The sequence below is a fragment of the Pocillopora verrucosa genome, chromosome 12 (genome assembly GCF_036669915.1).
Source record: "Pocillopora verrucosa isolate sample1 chromosome 12, ASM3666991v2, whole genome shotgun sequence".
NCBI lineage: Eukaryota > Metazoa > Cnidaria > Anthozoa > Scleractinia > Pocilloporidae > Pocillopora > Pocillopora verrucosa.
Genome location: NC_089323.1, coordinates 4042756 through 4059999, shown reverse-complemented (window position 1 = coordinate 4059999; position 17244 = coordinate 4042756). Strand labels below are relative to the sequence as shown.

General features: G+C 37.0%; 3 protein-coding genes across 3 annotated transcripts; 2 read left to right on the top strand and 1 right to left on the bottom strand.

The window, feature by feature from the left end:
* Positions 1-15: 15 nt before the first annotated feature.
* LOC131780751 (hydroxymethylglutaryl-CoA synthase 1) lies at positions 16-6869 on the bottom strand. Its single transcript, XM_059097352.2, has 5 exons — positions 6412-6869; positions 4765-4890; positions 3172-3496; positions 2512-2694; positions 16-1670 (listed from the first exon to the last, which is right to left on the bottom strand). The coding sequence occupies exons 1-5, from the start codon at positions 6860-6862 to the stop codon at positions 1301-1303; spliced, it is 1455 nt and encodes a 484-aa protein (XP_058953335.2). The 5' UTR covers positions 6863-6869; the 3' UTR covers positions 16-1300.
* A 2903-nt stretch (positions 6870-9772) lies between these two features.
* Positions 9773-10714, top strand: LOC131780746 (melanocortin receptor 5-like). The gene has a single exon (XM_059097348.2). The coding sequence runs from the start codon at positions 9773-9775 to the stop codon at positions 10712-10714; it is 942 nt and encodes a 313-aa protein (XP_058953331.2).
* Positions 10715-15771: 5057 nt separating this feature from the next.
* LOC136277408 (high-affinity lysophosphatidic acid receptor-like) lies at positions 15772-16713 on the top strand. The gene has a single exon (XM_066159436.1). The coding sequence runs from the start codon at positions 15772-15774 to the stop codon at positions 16711-16713; it is 942 nt and encodes a 313-aa protein (XP_066015533.1).
* Positions 16714-17244: the final 531 nt, after the last annotated feature.

The window sequence follows — 17244 nt, the reverse complement described above, 5'->3', positions numbered from 1 at the left end:
AAAATGAAATCCAAATGATTTGCAACTCAATTTTAATTCTGTACGATTAACTAAAAGGAATGTCACTTAGATAGGCTTTGCACTAATTGTAAGATTCCTCTCTAATTAATCAGATCGCAGCTAACTAATTAATGGCCGGTAAATTTAACTCAAAATATCAACATTTTTAATTTAAAAGAAAAAAAAAGACATTCACTTCATATTTTCATTGTTGAGCGGGAAGGGGGATTATTCAAAGTTATACTACACTTTTTTACTACGTTTACTTTAACTGTTACCATTAAATTTCAAGTGGGTAAGAAGATTCGAGCCATCCACAATTACACTCTTCACAAATTGCAACAACTCAGCAAAATATCTCTTCGAGTTTGTCATTTTTGAATAAATTGTCCCTAATTTAATTAGTGACTTCGCGGTTAGAAGTCTAATGAAGTATTTCCCCTATGATTATGACGTTGGTAACCGTTTTAGCGGCAATTCACTCTTTTCATTACATCAACTGAAAGAAAAAAAAGGCTAATTAACGCCAAATAACACTTAAACTGTTAATTTCAAAGCAATTACTGCTTGCAGTGACCTCCACACGGAGAAGGTAAATCATAACGCTGTATTTCGACGAACAATTTCACATAAAAAACACATCATCGAGATCAGCGTTATAAATAAAATTTAGGAGAGAAACATTCCCCATTCACTTGCACGAGCGTTAACAACGAGGACCTAAAAAAATAAGTTTCGAGACATCCTCTGGTTTCATATTATGTAACAAACTTTTCAAAATTACTTGCATGAAGCACGTATACCTAAAATCTGCTCTGGTTAATGGAATTGTGTTCCACAAACCATCATTTTTAACTCCGCCACTTTAAAATATGTATATAGAATCAAATCCTTGCGGCGTTCCGAGATTTCAAACAGAGACTGTAAAGATCCAAAATTGTTTTGGATGTGCTTATAATTCGATTATGGCGTGCAAATTGGAAAAAAAATTAGTAAATCGCAGCGCTAGGTTCACAAATAGTTACTCTTCTAATTATTGCAAAGTAATAATAATAATAATATTAATAATAATAATAATAAATCAAATTCGGGAGTCTACAGCAGACTAGATTACGTCACAAGAAAGTGGCCGGGCTGCTGAGCACGATTCAAGGTGCCGCTCGAAGTTTTCCCTAATTCGAAGACAACTGTCGAAAAAAAAGAGGGTTACTCTTTGGAATCTCAAAACACCGTAAGTGTCACAATTTTATAGATACTAAAAGTGATTAAAATCATCTGGACTCCAAAGCATAAATCCCCTTTAAACAACCATACAGCTCCCCTCATTAGAGGAACTTTTTTTTCGCTGGTAGGTTCGTCGAAACTTGTCATCCACATACGTCAAATAATAAGTCCCTGGAAATAAATCTTCCTCAGAGCCGATCGGCGTGTAACTGCTATTGTTATGAGTATGTTCGCGTATTTTGAGAGTTTCCAGAAACTCGGCGGGTTCCACTTCTTTCCGGGACGCCAAGCGTGCTGGGATATCCTTCAGTGACGTCACCAGTGTGTTCAGTGGAGAACTGGGTCCAAAATCGTCTGAGATTCGAAACGAAAACATGGCTGAAGCGAGTCCAGAGCCATAGGAAAACAACATCACTCGTTTGCCGGCCAATTCATCGAGCGATTCGCTAAAAAAAAGAAAAAAAAAGGAGATAACAAGAGAACTTTGTCAAGACGAATTTGCTCGGGTACAAAGTGATCGTTGTTTAATCTGTAAATATAAACAGGAAAGTAGAAATTCACACAAACTGTCACATGTCAAAAATAGAAAAATGTTTCATACAAACTATAAGTTAAAGCGGGCAGAATCAGGTGTTAAATCTCTTACAGATCTTCTATCAAGAATTATTATGGTGTCATTTTCTTTGAGTTCTAGATGAGCAGAGACTGAACAGAGACAGAAAAGCAGGCAGGCAGACGCACAGACAGACAAAATAACAGCTAGACGGAATAACTTACCAACAAAAAGCCAAACAGTTCTTCGAAGAAACACACGCACTTACAGAGACAGACATGCAGACTGACAGACAGACGGAAAAGTTAACGTAGCAAGTTAATCTAGAATATAAGCAGTTCCTCCTTCCTGGCGAAGTCTGTCGCGCAAATAAAATAATAATAATAACATAACAATAATCACGATAATAACAATAATAATAATAATTAAAATAATCGGAAAAAAATATGTCAGCGCGCCGCGCAGTACGTCCTTATCTCTGCCAAAGTTCTGCGCGGCGCGCTAACATCATTTTTCGCTTTTTTTTTCATTAATTTTTTTTTTTAGCGCGACGGATATCGCCGTCAAGGAGTTGCTTGTAGCCTTGCACTGATCGTTTTTGATCACATGACAAGTGGCCTGTGCAGCGCTTTTTATGTTCTTGAATGTAGATATCGATCTAGTTTCTTGTCAAATCACCATAACACAATATTGAATATGTTTCCTAGTTTTCATGACTCGACGCTGGCCATTACCTGAACAGGAGGGAAGCTAAACAACCATAAAGTGAAGGTGTGTACATATTTCCAACGTTACGAGAAATACACAAAGATGGGGCTGTCTTTTTGTCGTAAACATCTTTACTACATTTCATTGACGCTTTCTCGATTTCCTTGGCTTTACCCTCGTCTTGAAACGTTTCTTCCAATTTGACATCTCTGCATGAAAGGGAATGAGAGACAAATGAGCCCTAGATGATCGTTGTTATGAACTGCTAACCCTGAAGAGCCCCAATGAGAGCTCAGAGTTAAAACACGCAAACTGCCTAAAGCGCGGGAAAACGCTGGCACCAGCTCGCACTTGGTGTCAGCTTTACATCTGATTGATTGAGAAAACGGCGCGAGTTTCCTGGACCAATCAAAGAGCGAATTAAAGCAAAAGCCAATGCAATCGCGGATTATTTTCGACACTCGGATAAAAATTTGCTCTATTCTTCTGGCCCCAGTTGTTCGAAGGTCGGATAGCGCTATCCATTGGATAAATCTCTATCCGGTGGATAACGCTATACGTTTTGCTATTGCTTATCTGCTGGATGGTGATTTATCACTTGGATTGCGTTATCCGCCCTCTATACAACTGGCGGCAGGTGTTTATGGTTACATGAGTGTGATAGTAACATGTGACATACGACTCACCTAAATTTTGCTAAATCAGAATATTTTTCTCTCTCAGAACTTTCACACCCAATGTCAGAAAGAAAATCCTGAAGCATCAACCGGGCCAGTGATTTCTGAACAATACGACAGAAAGGAGTGTGAAACACAGCATAATCGATATCATCCAGTGTAAATGATGCCTTTTGACAGAGCTGCTTTCCTTTCTCTTTGTATCTCTTATAACACTGGTCCAGTGCATTAAAGTAGCATTGAACTGAGAGTTTGCCATCAACAACAGGATACTCAGAGGACATGTTTGGCTTGTAGAAATCATATGCATGCTGCATGTGCACTGACCTCAATCCTAATGCAATGAAGGAAATGGTAAATAAGTAATTTATTAGAATAATGATAATAATAATAATAATAATAATAATAATATTGACTATCATTATGATCGTCATATATCTAATGAGCAACCTCAACTTGCCGAGGCGATTTTCAGTGGGACCTTCACAAATGACATCTTCACAAATTAATTAATAACCTAGTTGGTCATGTAATGAAATAAAAAAAAAAGAATTAAAAAGTAGAATATGTTTCTAATATCTAAAAGAGTCACATTCCTAAAATATGGATATAAACAGAATATCTACGCAGAAAATACTTGAAATTAATCCTTAACGTACACACTGTACAATGCAATTCTCAAGGGCACATGACCCTTCCAATAAATCCCATGAAAAATGGGCAGCACTTTGTCTTCCTTAATTTTCTATTTCTGTATGATAAAACAATTCTTTATAAAACCCCTAAATCCTTTTTAATATGTTCAGTGTAAAAAATTTCTAGAATTAACTACCTGCTGATTCAAAAGCTTACAATATTGGACATCAAATGATAAGCTGAATAACACATGAAGTTTGATCAGTTCTTCCTTACGATGCATTAATGACAAACATATAGATGGAGTCACCATAAACAACATTTTGCCTTTTCTATCATATAGCTAGCAAATAGATTCCATGTTGTTGTGGGTCTTTGCATTAGTAGATCACAGAAAATGCTCTCTCACCAACTTTCCTCTCCTCCATTTGGTGGATTTCTCTAGATCCCACTGTTTCTTGCAAATTAACAGCTACTGACACTGCATCCCCCTAACCTTTTACACTCTAACATCAATATGCCTATTCTCCCTACTGCTTTCTACACATTTCCTAATGGGCTGGCAACGAGAATTTGTTTAACAATCAAGAGCTTCTTTAGCTGGTGATCATTTCCTTTATTCTTGTGACCTAAATGTGTCATTTGGGGGGTAATCTTGTGAGGAGAAATTAGACTTTGGTCACACTTAGGGGCTCAAAGGATTAAGTGGTGTTCAATTATGTAACCTACAATAATGTCAGGGTTAGCCCTTTAACTCCCAAGATCTCATTAGTAATTCTCCTTACTGTCTGACAAATGATTCTCACTATGTCAGTTTGGAGAATTCAGTATAGGATCAATTAGTAAGCCCATAATTGATATTTTTCTTTATTCTCATCACTTGTTTACATGATACTGTACAGATATAGTAAGGAGAAATTCTGCCTTGGTCACTCACAGGAGTTAAAAGATTAAAAGTTATATTACCTCGTTCCATAACCACAGGAGCATTTGGTCCAACCAGCATAGCAACTGCTCCTGCTCCACCAGTGCTACGTGCATTGCCAGCTGCATATACAGCAATGTCAGCGGCAACAACAATAGCTAGTCGACCTGTTCATCAAACCAAAAGAAGGAGTCAGGCTTGTGTGGGAGAGTAAAAAATTACATGGCCTACTTCAGCCCCACATGTGTGTGCAACTTTACAGTAGTGATGAACATTTCAAAAGTACACTGTTAATAAATGATAGACACCATTTTGTTAAGAAATATGACAGAATATTTGTATGTGGGCTTATCTGTCCTGAGAGCAAAACTCTTGAAACCAAAACTTATCGCTTTAAGAAACAGATACTGTCCAAAGATAAGTACACAGGCATATTTTTTGTGCCACATAGACAATGTTTTTTTTTTGTTTTGTTTTGTTTTTGATTTTTTTTTTATCATTTCCTCCACTTCATTACATTAAAAAAAGAGTAGATTATTACATGAAATTTTACAAAAAGAAAAAGACATGAAAAATATGACCAGTAGAGACTTAGAGAATGATTGGAAAGGCTGGGCTAGAACATTTTTGGTTCAAAATCATGACTTTAAGATTGAAAAGTCTGTGCATTATGACTGAGAGCCAAGTACTTTACCATCTGGCCGGATCAAACTCCATCAATAAGTATTTTGACATATGAACGCTACGTGTTGAAAATCTCAAAACTTTTGTGTCAAGCTAGATAAGACATGGTAGACAGGCAGGAAAGGGACGACCACAAAAAGATTCTATGATAAAAACTTCCTTTAGTTTTAAAATCAAAACAAGACACTCGCAATTAATAAAAAATATATATATATATATGTTTTCCTATAGTTTTTGCAACATAGCCGGGTGAGTGCAAAAGCCACATGGCTTTTTCTTGACTGTTCAGCCAAATGACATATTTAAAAGCAATTACACATCAGCAAAAATATCTGATTGATTATAAGCATACATATTTACATAGATATTAATGTACTAAGAAATACATATTAATTTCATTTTCTACTAGAATGAACCAAGAAATCATGATTAGCAACACTGAATGGTCTACATAAACTTGACAACACTATACCTGAGAAGTCTGAAAAATAATTGAATTATCATGCTCAACATTGGGGAATAATATTCAGAAAACATCGCCCGATATCCGTATGTGTTTGCCGGGGCATGTTGGGTCAAAAGATGAAGCTAAAATAATCAGCGGAAGTCTTTGTTGGGTCATTAATTCAATCACAATGGCACACTCGAAAGTGCTTATGACAGCACTTATCGTACGAACATAAGTTTTACTCAGAAGTTTCATCTACGTCCCAACTAGTGTCGATAAAAAAAGGCTTTCCCGAGGCTTTCATTATTTTAATTGCTTTGTTTAGTTACATTTTCTAAGCGAGACAGTCTCTTCGCTTTCTAATGAAGCCATAATGTGACATTGTAAAAAAAAGCTCTGGGCTTTAGTTTGAGAACTTTGAATCTGCAAGGACTGCAAGTTGAAACCTGACAACTCGGAATGGAATGATCGACCTTTGTACTTAATAAAAGTCTAAAGCTCAAGCAAACAACATTCTTTCCTTTAATTTTCAGTGTTCAATAAATTTAAAACTTACCATCCCACGCACTGCTTTCTATCCACGCAATTGAATTAAAGAGCGCTTGTGTACCACCATAACAAGCGTTTGTCGTATCGATCCCTTCAATGTTTGTGTTACCACTCTCCTCAAACAGCTGCATCAGAAAGCTTTTCACAGATTTCGATTTGTCAATCAACGTCTCTGTTCCAACTTCAAGCCGGCCGATATCATTTGGATCGATTGAGTTTCTCTCCATCAGTTTGTGAACAACCGTAAGCGACATCGAGTTGATGTCTTCGCGGTCTCCGCAGAAACCCATGTTTCGTTGCCCCAAGCCGATCGTATATTTCCCTTTACTAACACCATCAAACTCTTCCAATTTTTCCTGGTTGACACATGTAAAAGGAAAGTAAACTTCCATCGCGATAATACCCACATTTTCTGGCCATTTTTGACCCGTTTCGGGGATTATCTTGTCGACCGGCATATTGTGTTTGATTTCGATGACTGAAGAACATCCACGTGTGCTCGCTTTTTATATATACCGCTGACAACCTGAGATAAAAATAGATGTTTCGTCTTACTAGTGTCCAGATTTCTAGCAGCTGAGGAACCCTCGATAACATGTAGGACTACTGAGTCCCGTGAAGTTATTTTAAGATTGAGCAAGTAAGACGAAAACTCGGTTAAAAGAAATTATTTTTAAAAAAGCGTTTTAAGCATTTTATCAGTGTAAGAGTCTCCTCATCAGGCCCAAATAAAAGATCATTTTCAACATCAGCCGAGCCAACCAAGTGAACTTACATTGCGCGATACAACGAGGCAGTGATTATTGCCCTGTGGGTACACGTAGCATTAGTTGTTTGCTATATACCACGTTTTATAATGTTCCTTGAAATCACTCATAGTAAAAGAAAGTTCTTCACATATGGTCGTCATTTTCGGAATAACGGCAGTTGTGCTGTATTTAACTTCCACGTTGAACCCGTTTCTTCACTGCTGGAAGACCAGAGCAGTAAGACAAGCAGTAAAGCAGACAAATCAGATAAGCATTTTGCTTTCCATGGAGTTATACTTTTATTTCCCTGAGCTGGAGTTACGCGTGCTTCATAATGCGTGGGAGCTCATGGTTTAAAAAAACCACAGTCGTAGATGCATGAGAAAAAGACACGATATCGAATGAGTAATATTACTTGCCTTCCATGTCGATTCATCCTGAGGAAGTCGGGTAAGTCATCGTCTGAGACTGAGACTTAACCTTTTCATATTTTTCACGAGCTAATCATATATAGTATGTAATTTGACTTTTCAATTTCCCTTGACAAAATTTTCAATGTGGGCAGAAATATCACAGGATTAGTACGTTTAATTGCTTAGCTGCGAAACTCTGAAAATACAGATTAATAAAAGTCAATACTAAACACTAAATAAACAACTTTACACAAACGGTACGTTTGACTTTATCATGTTGTCTATGTTTCCAAATCATGTGAATGAATACAAACGTTTCTCATCTTGCTGCCAAATGGACACTAGAAAGGAATTGATAACGTTCTCCTGTAGTCTAAACATTGCTTCTGATTTACAAGCGTACGATTTTTTAATAATCAAACGAAATATATATATATATATATTTTGTTTTGTTTTGTTTTTTTTTTGAGTGAAGTGTGTTTCAGTTTTGACAAGAAAATGGTACAAGGGTTAAAAAATGGGAGAAATGATAGAGATCTGGAGACGAATAACGACGAAAGTGGCGTGGAGGTTGTGTTAGCGGTAGTTACGTCATATTTTGCACCTGATTGATTGCGGCAACTAATTCAACAACATACGAAACAGAGACGATTAATTATGGAGAAATCATTTACTCACCCACTTATGTGGGGAAAGAAAGACAAATCTCAATTTTTTTTCTCAACAACTGATTAACATTTTCCTCTCCATCATTCTTGTTGCCCTTAACAAGGAAACTTCCTTTCGTCCGCCTTTCAAACTCTTGTATCGCTGTCTGGCAACAACTAATCTGTTGGTTGGTCTTGTTAGCCAGCCTCTCGTTACTACTTATGGCATGTTCTTAAACCAACAATGGGGTCTTTGTCGATACGCAAGGGACGTGGTTTACGTATCAAGCTTTGCATTATACTCAGTGTCTTTGTTAACGTTGACGGCCATAAGGTGGACATACTTCTCGCTCTGTTAATGGGGATAAGATACAGACAAATAGTAACTTTAAAGCGCACATGTATCATTACAGCGACGTTTTAGATTTTATCCGTCGTCCAGGGATCATTGTCCATTTCACATACTCGAATAACCCGTTGTTATAGTACTATAGTTCTACTGTCATGCTCAGTGATCTCAATCACCTCGTACACAAAGATATTTCGCACTCTTAGACATCATCAGGCTCAAATACAAAATCATGTTCAACAACAGCCGAGCCAAACAACTGCTCTGAACATGGCGAGATATAGAAAGGCGGTGAGCAGTGCACTGTGGGTGCAGTTAGCATTAGTTTTTTGTTATGTACTAAAATTTACAATGCTGGTTGTGATCACTTATAGGAAAACTTATTCTTCATATGAAGTCGTTATTGATGGAATTACAATTATATTAATGTATTTTAACTCCACTTTGAATCCTTTATAACTGTTCTATAACAATTTATTTCAAGACTGTTATAATTTAATAATGAATAAATAGTTTGAATTTTTATCATTTCCTTCTTCCTTTTTTTTTTTTTTTTTTTCAATATTCCAACTTCTCTATATTTTTACAGAGAGGAGATACACAGCTGGTCGGTGATTCGTAGATCGTGTTTCAAGTAAATCCACAAAGAATGTACTCTGCATACTTGCAATTGATTCGCTTTTGTAGTTTCTCATTTGGCTGAAGATAACATAATTTTCAATGTTTTATTGAACGCTATTTTACAGCGGGAACGTAATTTTGCGGATCGACAAATATCATCAAAATCAATTTAGTTTACCGTTTCTGACCAATTCCTATTTTTTATCTACAGAAAGGTTTTTTTAAAAGAAGTAATTAATAAACTAACAGATGTCTTTATCCCTACAATTTTTATCAGCTCTTACTCACTATGCTTTCTTGAATGAAATTTATCAGCCAGAGGGGCACCTTTTATGGGGTTGATTTATGCAAGGCATACCCTCCAAATTTCAAGACAGGTGTATATGTATTAGTCTCGACAGACAGTTTTTTCAACCAATTTAAAACAAGTAGGATGCATTAAAGAAGCTTTTAGTGTTGATGACACAAAGAATGATAATATTTCACTAATTCTTTGCCAGGTGGTTACTGTGAAGAAGTATTATCCCGTGTTGCCAGCACATCCGAAAAACAGCAGCGAAAGGAGAAAAACCGTTTTAAGAGCTGCGCAATGATTACAACGACAAACTCAACAGTGGGTGGAATGGAAGGATTTAAAGTATTGCTATGTTCCCCCTCCTTAGTAGTTGGGTTTCAACAACAATCGATTTCTTTCTCAGCAATTAACATTTTCCTCTCCATCACAGCATTTCTTGGGAATTTTTTAATCCTCGTTGCCCTTAACAAGGAATCGTCCCTTCATCCACCGTCCAAACTCTTGTATCGTAGTCTGGCAACAACTGATTTGTTGGTTGGTCTTGCTACCCAGCCCCTCGCTGCTACTCATTGGATGTCCTTGGTTCACGAACATTGGAGTCTTTGTCGATACGCAAGGGACGCAGTCATCATATCGGGCTTTGTATTATCTGGAGTGTCTTTGTTGACGTTGACGGCCATAAGCGTGGACAGACTTCTCGCTCTGTTGTTGGGAATAAGATACAGACAAATAGTAACTTTAAAGCGCACATGTATCATTACAGCTTCTTTTTGGATCTTATCCGTCGCCGCTGGGTCATTTTCCATTTCGCATACTCGAATAGCCGTTTGGTGTAGAATTATAGTTATACCGTCATGCTCAGTGGTCTCAATCGCCTCGTACACAAAAATATTTCGCACTCTTAGACATCATCAGGCTCATGTACAAGATCATGTTCAACAACTGCCGTGCCAACCAAATGCAATGAACATGGCGCGATACAGGAAGGCAGTAAACAGTGCACTGTGGGTGCAGTTAGCATTAGCTGTTTGTTATGTACCAAAATTTATAATGTTGATTGTGATCTCTCATAGAAAAACTTATTCTTCTCATGTAGTAATTATAAATGCAATAGCAAATATTTTAATATATTTTAACTCCACTTTGAACCCGTTTCTTTACTGTTGGAAAATCAAAGAAGTGAGACAAGCAGTAAAGCAGACAATCCGACAAGCACTTTGCTTTCCATGGACTTAGATGCATTAATCAGGCGTAATTTGAAGGGAAAGAAAAAAAGAAGATGGAATGAAACAAACACCACTTTGAGCACTTATTGTGTTCTAGATGCCTTGGTGTTTTTCAATTCATGCTAATAAGTATCAAATCAAAACATAGTACCATTAAATATTCTAACCTCGTTGGCACACAAAAAAATTGAAAAGCAAAAGTAATATCATCCAGATGCCGAGAGGTGCTATATGTTTTACTTTTCTCCGATATACTGTATGGCAGGGCATCTGTAAGCTCGCTGCTCAGTTTCTTGCCAAATCCTAAAGCTGTCTTCTGCTCTTCTGCCATATAATAACAAGACGCTATGGTGGACTAAACTGCTCCAGATTATAAGAGGACAAGTTATCAAAATTGAACGAATGAACTCTTTAAGAAAGAAATATATCTCAGCCTTAAAAGAGATATCGTAGAAGTTAGGAAAGTTAATAAAGATGAAAAATGGATGGACGGTTTGATGGCTTAGTGACTTTATATTTTTGACCTATTATAGTTCCATCGCGTCCTTGTCGGACGCGAAAGGAAGATCAAATAGCTTGTAGATGTTTCAATAACGAGACATCAATGAGACACTGTTTGAAATTGTTAGGAATCTAAGTCCACGGAATAATTTTGAATAATTTTATATGTTCAAAGATTTTAACGGTTACGACTTTTATCTGAGAGGTATTTCCACGTAATATGCAAAGATTGCGGTGGAAGTTTAAGTCATGCAATTGGAGATCATTTATGCTTTGAGGGAACAAATGCCTCTTCATTTACAGATGCGTTAAATTCTAAACTTTATTCTAAGAACGAGGAGAATCTTGTAGAATCTGAGGAAGACTTTAGGGAATCATATGGTTTCCAGTACGGAACTGAGGGGAGGTCAGTCGTAGCTAACAGAGTACAACGAGGAGACTAAAGAAAAGAGTTCTATTGTTTATGTAGTCTAGAAAACGTGGGAAATTGGCCGTCGCGGTTTCTGAGATGACTTTCTTTTGATGATAGATGGTTTTTCCGAAGGAAACTTTTAAGGGAAAGGAAAAATAAGATAATATTGACACATATTGAACATATTAAAAGGAAAATTCAAAACGAATGGTCGGTAAACACCATGTTATATTGCAGTAAAAAGAGAAGTACGGAATTTAATTATAGGATAATTTCTCGTGTTACTGATATGTTTGCAAAAGAAGCAAGATCGTGACTTTCGAAATTAAATTTGAATTTCGAATTAAATTTCATTCCAAATAAATGTGACTGCAATGAATGGTTCTTGATTGCGGATAATTCAAAAGCCCAATACCATTTTTCTCTGAGTGACTCAAAAAACAGAAAAATGCACATTACAAAAAAAAGAAAGTTATAATGTCTTGAATATTCCAAGATTTTGACATTTAAATAGGCATTTTTGCTATCCAGTATTTTACTGTAATAAATCAAAGTGGTCGATCCATTTTAGCAATTCGTAACCATAAATCGATCAAATTTGGCTTCTCAGCGTTCACGCTCGAGTAACTTTCAATTTCGAAAACAAAGACAATGCAACGGAAGAATTAAAGATTGCAACCAGCTGCCGCTCGAATGAGACTGAGAGAAATTAAAGAGGATGGAATAATGAATAAACATTGAAATGGCTTTCTAAGGGTCTGATGGATTAGTTAAGTAACATTTTGCAAGGTTCCTTATAATAATAACTGCCGGATATTTTTAGATAACGAAACGAAACTTCAAACATTTTCTCAAATTTCTTGAAATCTACGGCCATGGATCGATTTTCAGTTGTCAGTTAAATGTGTTCGGTATTATGACTGTTTTCAATTTACTTTACAAGACTGTTTTTCGTGTGCCCTAAAGAATTTATGAGTCTTATTTGTGCATTGAGGAAAAAATCATGTCCGCCTCTACATGACTGAAAATTTCATAAGTAAAACATTAGCCTGAAGGCGGATGTTCTACTGAAAGGACAGAAAGGAAGGAAGGAAGGAAACAAATCATTTGAATTTTTATTATTTCCTTTTTCCATCTTCTCTATAGTTTTACAAAGAGGAAGTAAACAGCTGGTAGGCGAGTAGTCGATAGATGTTTCGAGTAAGTCCGAAAACAAAGAACGTGCTCTGTATACTTCCAATTGATTCCCTTTTGTAGTTTCTCATTTGGCTGAAGATAAAAAAACTTTTGCAATGTTTTATTAAACGCGATTTTTTAGCGGGAATGTCATTTTGCGGATCGACAAATATCCTCAAAATCAATTTAGGTATACCGTTCCGGGCCACTTGTTATTTGTTCTTTTAACAGAAACATTAAAAAAAATCATAAACTAACAAATGTCTTCATCCATAAAGTTTTTATCAGCCAAATGGACACCTTATATGAGGTTGATTGATACAAGGCATACCCTGCATACTCTCTAAATTTCAAGAAAAGTATATGTATTTTTATGCAGTAGTCTCCACGGAGAGTTCGTTCAAACAATTTAAAACGAGTAGGATATATTGAGGAAGTTTTAAGTGTCGATGATATAAAGAAAAACAATATTTATTTGTTCTTGGCCAGGTAGTTACTGTGAAAAAAATTATTCCGTGTTGCCAGCAGTTCCAAACTGAACAGTAGCGAAAAGAGAAAAACCGTTTTAAGAGCTGCACGATGATTGTGACGACAAATTAAACAGAGGGAGGAACACAGACGGAAACATATGAAGTATTGCCATGTTCCCCATCCTTGTTAGTTGGGTTACAACAAGAATCGATTTCTTTCTCAGCAGTTAACATTTTCCTCTCCATCACAGCATTTCTTGGGAATTTTCCAATCCTTGTTGCCCTAAACAAGGAATATTCCCATCATCCACCCTCCAAACTCTTGTATCGTTGTTTGGCAACAACTAATCTGTTGGTTGGTCTTGTTAGGCAGCCTCTCGCTATTACCTATTGGATGTCGTTGGTTCACGAACACCGGAGTCTTTTTTGATACGCAAGGGACACAGTCTACATATCAAGCTATGCATTATGTTCAGTGTCTTTGTTCACGTTGATGGCCATAAGCGTGGACAGACTTCCCGCTCTGTTGTTGGGAATAAGATAAAGTCAAATAGATACAGTCAAAGTTCGGTGTGAAATTTCGAGAGAAAATTCTCTCTACTTATTACAGCAAAGTGTAGTCCATGTATTGTTGTAATGCATTGCCGAAAAATTCGAAATCAGTATCATCCACTTAAGTAACTATTCTATCACACCTTCCTGTTGAAACTTCAACGAATGTTTGATTGTTGGTGTGATCCGAACAGCCAGGTGTTCGAGTCTTAGTACAAACGACCGCGCACACACATCCAGGCAAGTGGAACTTGAACTGGGCGCCATTTCTTATGACTAATCTTTTCATATAACAACACAGAAATTCCCAATTTCTAGGCGAGACTCCGCGCGAGGAAGCGTGACGTGAACTGTTCGCGACCGCAGGCAACACATGGCATACCAATGCTTCGTATACAATTCTCTCATTCATTCACTGATCTCGTAACACTCTGGTAGTTATTATACCAATAATATCAAATATCTGCGTCTTACTAGCTCCCTAGCAAATTTACTCAAATTTTGCTCGGGGAGACCGAAAAAGCTGTCTATGCTTGCTTTACTTTTGCACAATACTGTAGTAACAGTTACCATACATCAGGATGATTTATTATTATTAACTGAGGTGATAACATAAATTAGCCACCTTAAAAGAGTTTTAAAGCTGACGTTTCCAGCCTTAGCAGCACCACAGATTCTTTAGAAAGTACGTTGCATTGTTAAAATTATTTAGATTAATTGTCAAATGTATAATTTTTTTTCGGGATTGTGACATTTTCATTTAATTTAGGGACTCTTTTTCTTGTGGCATGAACATTTTGCTAGAGTTTTATTTAAGGAGATAAAGCCAATTTTTGCTTTGCACGAAAAAAAAACAATCAAGTCCGTCCCCACATAACTGATATTTCTTCTGGGAAATAACTAATTCGGTTTCCGCTTTCATTAGCACCAGTATGATATCAACCTGAGGGCAAATTGTTGGTCTTTCCCTTTTTCCTCAAATTTTCTAAATAACCTATTTACATCAAAGGGGAGGTACATAGCTGGTTGGCGATTCATAGAGTAAGTCCGAAAACAAAAATATTCTCTGAATACTCCAATTGATTCGCTTCTGTAGCCTCTCGTTTAGCTGACGATACCAGACTTTTGCAATGTTTTAACTAACACGATTCTTCAGCATCTATTGTGTTCTAGAGGCTTTGGTGTTTGCCTATTTATGCTAATTAAACATCAAATAAAAACACAGTACCATTGATTAGTATTCTATCCCCGTCGGCAAAAAGAAAAATTGAAAAGCAGAATTAATTGCCGCACGCATTTCGACTCATCAGCAATAGGCAAATTCTGTAAGATTCACTCTGGCTTTAAAAACGCAGGAAAAGATGCCAAAGCTAATTGTGATTGTTTAAAGTTGCTTCCCTAGCTGCCGTTTTCTTAGAGTTTTCTCCAAGAACTTTCTCTGAAAAACCGTTTCTGATTTTACAGAATATGGGGAGAAGTTTAAGCCACAAACAAGCGTTCTTCTTGTCAGTTAGCTTCAATTAAAGTTGACCGTCCCTAATCAAATTCTAGTTTTGTATAAACAGATAATTTTCTCATCGTATCATCAAATAATAGTTAGACATATGTCTTCATCTTTAAAATGTTTGTCAGTTCCTATTAAAATTCGTTTTTCAATTAAATTTGTTAACCATATGGACACCTTTGTGGTGCACACCATTGGTTATGGTTTGATTGATAAAAGACACTCCCAAGAAAGGATTATACTTAATGTTATTGTACAGTCTCGAAAGACAAATCATTCAGTCACTTTGAAACGAGTAGAATGCATTGCGAAAGTCGATAGTATCACTGAAGGAAAGGAGTTTTAACTGTCTCATAGTTGGGTGGCTGCTGTGAATTCTAAATATATCAGTTGCCAGAAATTCAAGAAGAACCATAGCCGGAAGGGAAGGACACTGTTTCATTAGCTGCAGAATGATTGCGGAAACAAATTCAACAGTACAAGAAACACGCACAATAACTTATCAGGAAATAATGTGCTCACCCACTTATGTGGGAAAAGTAGGACAAATTGCAACTTTTTTCTCAACAGCTAACATAATACTCTCCATCACAGCATTTCTTGGGAATTTCCTGATACTCGTTGCCCTAAACAAGGAATCTTCCCTGCATTCATCGTCCAAACTCTTGTATCGTTGTCTAGCAACATCCGATCTGTTGGTTGGTCTTGTTAGCCAGCCTCTCTATGCTGCCTATTGGTTGTCCTTGGTTCACGAGAAGTGGAATCTTTGTCGATTCGTAACTGATGCAATCGTTATAACACGCTTTACATTATGTGGAGTTTCTATGTTGACAATGGCGGCCATAAGCGTGGATAGACTTCTCGCCCTGTCGTTGGGGCTGAGATACAGACAAATTGTAACGCCAAAACGCATGTATATCATTACAGCTATCTTTTGGATAGCATCCATTCTTGCTTCATCATTTTATAATTCTCAAATACCTCTTTTGTATAATAAAATAGTTATCTTGTCCTTCTCAGTGATCTCTTTCACTTCGTACGCAAAGATTTTGCGCACTCTCAGTCGTAATCAGGCTCGAGTACAAGATCATGTTCAACAACAGCCTAGCCAAGCAACTGCACTGAACATGGCAAGATACAGGAAGGCAGTGAGCAGTGCACTGTGGGTGCAGTTAGCATTAGTTGTTTGTTATGCACCAAGTTTAACACTGTCAACACTTGTGATCATCTGGAGGTCTTATTCATTACATTTACTCATCACTTCTGGAATAACGACTCTTTTAGTGTATTTAAAGTCCACCTTAAACCCGTTCATTTACTGCTGGAAGATTAGCGAAGTGAGACAAGCAGTGAAGCAGACAATCAGACAAGTCTTTCGCTGTCCATGGAGTTAGATCTTTTCTCCCAGAGACACTCGTGCGTCAAGATGCGTGCAAGCTCTTAGTTTAAATAAAACTAGAGCCATAAGTGCAAGAGGAACGGACATGCCTGCTATCGGAAGAGATATGAATAATTTGTATCTTCATTATGATTACTTGGTTTTCAAGTCACTTCATACTAAGAAAATCGGGGTAATCAAGCTCTGATGGAGCATTTCTGCTCGAGAGCAGACTCAGATTAACTTGCAGGGTTTTAAGGCCACACTCAACCGACGTATTTTGCACGTCGCTGTTTATGTTATCCGGGAATTCAATACTTTTTTAACGGCAAAGTAACTTTTGCCCATATATTCATGGCAAAAATAGAAAAAAGGGTAGTATCGCACTGAGCACAACTAAACCGCTACTTTGGAAGAGGCATATTGACCACGTTTTCTGTCTGTGGAACAGAAGCAAAGACAACATTGCAGAGTTCGTATGACGAGAAAACAGCCTAAATCTGTACATTTGATGTAGATTGTAACACGATACAATCGCTATTCGTGG